The 6,075-nt window shown below is 40.4% G+C and overlaps 1 protein-coding gene across 1 annotated transcript; it reads right to left on the bottom strand.

Annotated features, from left to right (window-relative positions):
* Positions 1-1,226: 1,226 nt before the first annotated feature.
* On the bottom strand, positions 1,227-5,686 carry LOC103508947. Its single transcript, XM_026823414.1, has 2 exons — positions 3,023-5,686; positions 1,227-2,581 (listed from the first exon to the last, which is right to left on the bottom strand). The coding sequence occupies exons 1-2, from the start codon at positions 5,682-5,684 to the stop codon at positions 1,767-1,769; spliced, it is 3,477 nt and encodes a 1,158-aa protein (XP_026679215.1). The 5' UTR covers positions 5,685-5,686; the 3' UTR covers positions 1,227-1,766.
* Between the last annotated feature and the right edge of the window lie 389 nt (positions 5,687-6,075).

The raw sequence follows: 6,075 nt of genomic DNA, 5'->3' as shown, positions 1-6,075 counted from the left end.
TTTGGGGTCTATTGGGTGATCCCGTAGGCTCCTTTATTCTGAGAGCTTTCTACAGTTCACGGGAACTATGTACTAGTAGTGAACTTGGGTGAGGTGATAATGAAATGCAAAAATGTAGATATTTTTCTCCTTCGAGTTGCATAATAATCATGAGATTTGTATGTTGATGTGACCTTATGATTACACATCACAACTGACAAGCAGGAGTTTGGAATGTGGGGATATTGGAGCTTTTGTTCTTATGGAGGCTTTCATTCTTATCCTACGACATAAAAGTTTAACGTTATTCCCTAATGTTTCAGTACTTGTAAAGTTCACAAGAGTTCTTCAGGCACACTCCATTTGTTAAGGGTTTAGGCATTGCCTTGCCTTGGCATCAATTTAATTTGGAGTTTGAAAATTGAAAATCTGGCACATTATGATTTAATTTGGTACTTAGTGGACTTGATATCCGTGATGTGATATGAGATATGACATAAAGAAGGACCCTGTATAAAAAGAGTTCTCCGTGTGTTCAAATTGAATAGTTGACCACAAAATGACATGGTAATGGTTGTATTTGTATACTTTACTTCATTTTGATTGCTACCGATTTGGCTGAAGGTTCTCTACAGAAAAAGGTTCAGGTTCTGACCCAGATAATATGCAAATGAGGAGTTTTGCTCCGTTTGAAGTAAGTAGCGTTTTGGCAATTTGTTTCTCTGAAAAGAACTGGTCGATTTTTCGAAGTTATGATCCAAAATCGTTGAATATTTATGATGTTTTGTTTAGTCTTCTCCTTTGGCGACGTTAATTAGAGGCCGTTTTGTAACTAGGATTACCATTTTAATTAACACAGTACAAATAAGGAAGCATACTATAATTTCTAGTTTCCCTTGGGCTTGGAATCTTTGATGATTTATAATAACAGACATTTTGGTACGTTTAATGAATTGCATTTGCAAAAATTGTTGTAAATAATGTTCAGTTAAAGCTGAAATTAATCCAGGGCGTCTATAAAATGATCTTGAGTATGTAGAACAATATTAATACATTAACCATATATACGTCTCATCTTGGAATTCAATGTTCAAAATTTCGTAAATAAATTACGTATACCGAAAGTGTAAATTTAAATAACCTAAGATGAATCCCACTAGAACCAATAAGACCTTTCAATACCGACCTAACTCGTATAATAAATACATGTTGTAAAATTGTAAATAAATAGATAGTACAAGACAGGGTAATCAGTTCAAAAACATCGTTTAAAACGACACTTTATTTTGTTTATTACAGTCATTTACAAGAATCGGTGTCATTGTAAATGCCTAATTTACAAAGTTCCGATTGAGTAGGACATTTTATCTGGTCCCTTTGCCTTGCTCAAATTCGTCAACTAGCAAGAATATATCCTAACTAATGTGTGCCTTATTGTCATTTCAGCTGAGGTAAATCTAGCAGATCAATGTGGCACTTCTCAGAGGCCGTCACAATTTACTCAATATTATAAATAATACTATCACAGCCCTAAGTATCCCTATACAAAGTAACAATGAAGCCCTAGTGGTTTTTGTACAAACATACTGTACACAATTTACCATCAATACAATCGTTTACCACTGTAACCAATACTTGACCCGTGATCTCAAATTTTATTGGTCCTGCAAGACAAGTGAACTTAACATCTAAAATTCCTACAAAGACCTATCACTAGCTTCAGTAAAATATTCAAGTCACTTGTCATACAAGACTTATCAAAATTGAGATCCGGGGCCTAAATCAATTCAGTTGGACTTCTTATCACTTTGTTTCTCTTTCATTGACTGCGTTGATGTTTCGTCTGGTTTCCTTCGCGTCCTGTTGGTGTTTCTTTTATTGTAGAAATTATTCCTTGTTTCTACATTTGATGGAAAGAGAAAAGCGTTGGCTAATTCTTCTAGTTGTACTGCTTGTGGCGTCAGGAAAAAGAAATGTCCATTTCCATTGCCAGGCAGCTTATATGATATGAATTGATTGGCACCATTGTCACCTCTAGTATCCTGATACTGTTGGGATAATGATGGCAGCCATTCAGCCTCGTACTCCTTGACGTAAGGTTTCTGATAGTTGTTGACACGGGTGTCATCTTGTAAGCTCGGCGCTGGATGTTTATCATAATCGTAATCATAGTCATACTCGAGTGAAGGAGATTTGTGTTTCCCTTCCTCGCTTTCAACGTTAAAACTATTTGATACGGAAATGAGTTGTGATGATGATGGCCTCTTAGATGATTGTTGATAGGTCAGTCTGGTGTTGGGTTTGACCGTTGTGGTTCGGAAACTGTTCGTATTCAGTTTGTACTTACTGTATGCTGGATTTTCAGTAGAAGATCCCGTGTGATAAGCGTTTCCTCTTGTTTTATAGTTATCCTGTTGATAGTAAGTCTCTTGTGATTGTGAATTGGAATACGGGTCATAATTGTGATTGTTATGTACGACTGGTCTTACTTGGTCAAAGTTATAGTTCTCTTGAGAATTGGTGTTTGAATTTTCCACAGAGTAGTGTAAATTGCTCTTGACTTGCTCCTTGGAATAGTCTCCATGTTGCTTGGAGTAATCACCATCGTCATATTGAACTTCTTTAGACGGTTCATAGTTGTACTTGTATTCCGTGTTGTGTTTGTTGGGTAATTGAATTTCGCTTAATGGTGTTGTACTCTCGAAACCACCACCAGGTTTACGAATTTTCTGTCCAAACAGGGTGAAATATTTTTTCGTAATGTCATCGACTAGTGACTCGTCATGGTGAGTGAAGAAAGCGTAGAAAGGATGAGGTGTTGTAAAGGATAAAGGACTAAAGGGTTTTCTACTCGATATATCCCTCCAAGGTTTTTGTGTTGAAGTTCGCTGGTAGTTGTATCTGTCTTGACTACGTGGTGTTGTGGTAAGTGTTTCATATTCTACCAGCACTTGTGGAGGACTTGGTGTGGGTAAAGGTTTGACTGTGCTGCTAAATACTTGCTGTTGTATAGGTTGAGGAGGTAACTGATTGGAGTAATCACCATCGTCATATTGAACTTCTTTAGACGGTTCATAGTTGTACTTGTATTCCGTGTTGTGTTTGTTGGGTAATTGAAGTTCGCTTAATGGTGTTGTACTCTCGAAACCACCACCAGGTTTACGAATTTTCTGTCCAAACAGGGTGAAATACTTTTTCGTAATGTCATCGACTAGTGACTCGTCATGGTGAGTGAAGAAAGCGTAGAAAGGATGAGGTGTTGTAAAGGATAAAGGACTAAGGGGTTTTCTACTCGAAATATCCCTCCAAGGTTTTTGTGTTGAAGTTCGCTGGTAGTTGTATCTGTCTTGACTACGTGGTGTTGTGGTAGGTGTTTCATATTCTACCAGCACTTGTGGAGGGCTTGGTGTGGGTAAAGGTTTGACTGTGCTGCTAAATACTTGCTGCTGTATAGGTTGAGGAGGTAACTGAGGTGCAGGGGTTGTAGAGGGAGTAATATCATAGTTGAATAAGAAATCAGTCGGTTTGGAAGTGGTCATCGTTGAGGGGTAAGAATTGTAATAGAAGTCCATGGCGTTTGGTCTCTTCGTCTCATCCTTGTACCCTGGTGCGGTGTAACTGTATTCAAATATAGGACGTGATGTTGATTTTGGTGAAAGTAATGGCTTACTGTCTGGGTACATAAAGTTATAACCGCCATTCTTCTCACCATTAAAGGAGAAATAGTCCAGTAAAGAAGGCCTTTGTGTAGTGGAAGTTGTGGGCTTTCGTAAATCGTATGGATTGATGGGCATGGAAGAGATAGGGTTGTATGAGTTCACAACAGTTATAGGTCGAGGTTTGATATGGATAGGTTCTTTAGGACTATAGAAGTCAATTGGTTGTGTTGGGACGGGTGGAGGCATGGAGGGAGGAGAAGGACGTAGAGGTCTCATAGGTTTCGGAGGTGTAAGTCCCGTATCCTCCTCGGAGTGAGGATCTTCATAAAAGTAATAAGTTGCTTGTAAAGATTTCCCACCTGTTCTCACTGGGATGTGGAAATCTTGAGCAGGAGCTACCGTAGTTTTTGCTTTGACTTTAGGTTTCCTAGTAACGGGTCGGTATTGTTTCCCCAGAGGTTCATCTGCATACACGTGGTTATCGTTATTTCCATTGTAAAAGTCTGGAATTGCATTTTCTTTGGGATATTTGACAGTTCTGTCAGGTAGTTTGAAAGATTTCACAGGGACTTCATAGTCGTATCCTTGGACATCAGTTTCTTGCTTTGGAGTACTCATAATGACTAGCACATTTTCTTTCAAAGGTTTGGCCGGACCCGTGATATAGTAAGGATGCGGAGCAGGGATAGGCACCCAGTCATCTTTGTTGTCTCTATTATTAGAAGGTGTAACCTCATTTGTGATGTCGTCAGTGACAGGATAGTCTTGTATGACTTGAACACTTGGTTTCGTAGGACGTGGAGGCTCAGTAGAAGTCTTATAGTAATAGGGAGGAGTAGTCATTGTGTTGACAGAGTTATCAATGTCCGGTAGTTTGGTTGGTGTGTCAAAGTATTGCTTGGGAGGCTGATACTTGACTTTCTTGATGACCGGTCCCTTCTGCAATTTGGTCTTGGAAGGTTTGGTGGCATTGTCATAGGGAGCGAAGAAATCTGGTGGAGGTGGCAGGACAATGCCAGGGACAAGAGGTCCTGCTGGAACGTAGGAACTGTTGTCTTTGGGAAAGTAAAAATCGTAAGGGGGCGGATAATATATGGAAGGGTCGTCTTCGTCTATCAGATCGGTCCAGTTTGCGGGCGGGAACGGAGGAAAGCCTGGAGGGAGGGGAGGTAACTCTGGTATTGAACCATTGGGCAGCTGGGGTGGAAATGGGAATGGAAATCCGGGGGGAGGTACACCGTTCCCCGTGAAGTTTCCCGGTGAAAATCCGGGGGGTGGTGGTGGAAAAAACGGGAACACGCCCGTTGAGTTGATCTCACCAGCTGAGGGGGGAAAGAAGGGAAGGGGTCGCGGGAAAGACCCATTCACGCCTCGTATGATTTCTATTGGACCATTCTCTGTGAGTTGAATAGGGAATGGTGGTGGTACCTTGGGGTTGGGAGGTATCTTGACTTGTCTCCTGGGGGCGCTGTAGTCGTCTATAGGGGGCCAGTTCTGCCCCCGCTGCTTGCTGAACCCACCTCCTGCTAGGACAAGCAAGTGGTTCTCTGCCAACCAAATCTCTTCAGCATCGAGACCACCTAGATTATTGACATTGTCTTTGGGAACTTCTGGATTAATCTTGTAATTCAAAATCCCTGGCCTTTGTGGCGGTTTTTGAAATAACTCGGTATGAATGAGACCGTACTTGCCCTCAGCAACTTGCTGTGCTAGCGTCTTCTTATCTTCATCATCTTCCTCTGCACTCTTCCCTCCCTTCACTTCACCATTTCCTCCTCCTGCTGATTCCGCTTTCAGCCTCTCTTCATCATTCCTTCTCTTGAATTGTTGAGCAAGACCATAGTGCAGTCTTTTGGAAATATTTCGGATGGTGTCATCTTGGAGTGCTGATGTGTTTTCGTGATGAAAGAACTTGCGTGCTCGCGTTTTGTCTTGTGCTAGCTTGTCATGTCTGACCAAAGTTCTGTGTAGGGGTAGATCTTCTTGACGTGACGAACTGAGGACTGTGAGGACAATGACAGCCACCGCCACTCTCTCCACCAGCATCTGAAACACAAGAGAAGAAAATATTATGATTCAAAGATTCAAACCTTAAAGTTCATTATAATACGATATGGTTTCTGTATCTATGCTAGCGCTTGTCCATTTTTGGAATCGAAAGACTGATATTCCTCGAGATATTTTTTGCATCATGTGTAGAGTATGTAGATATTATGCATACATGGTTCTACAGTTCTAGACATTGACGGTATGGATGACTATTTTAGCTGATCTGTGATCTACCTACATACATAAGATATGAAATCGGTTTCCTAAAGATATTTTTTTTTTTATCCATTTGCTCTTTAGGTATTAATTATTTTGGACTATTATCTGTTGTTTGTTTTAGATTGGTCGTTGACATTTTTTTAAAGACACTGGGAGTACCTGTACTTTC

Source organism: Diaphorina citri, unplaced genomic scaffold (genome assembly GCF_000475195.1).
Source record: "Diaphorina citri unplaced genomic scaffold, Diaci psyllid genome assembly version 1.1 scaffold450, whole genome shotgun sequence".
Classification (NCBI taxonomy): Eukaryota; Metazoa; Arthropoda; class Insecta; order Hemiptera; family Psyllidae; genus Diaphorina; species Diaphorina citri.
This window is presented reverse-complemented; position numbering and strand designations above follow the sequence as displayed.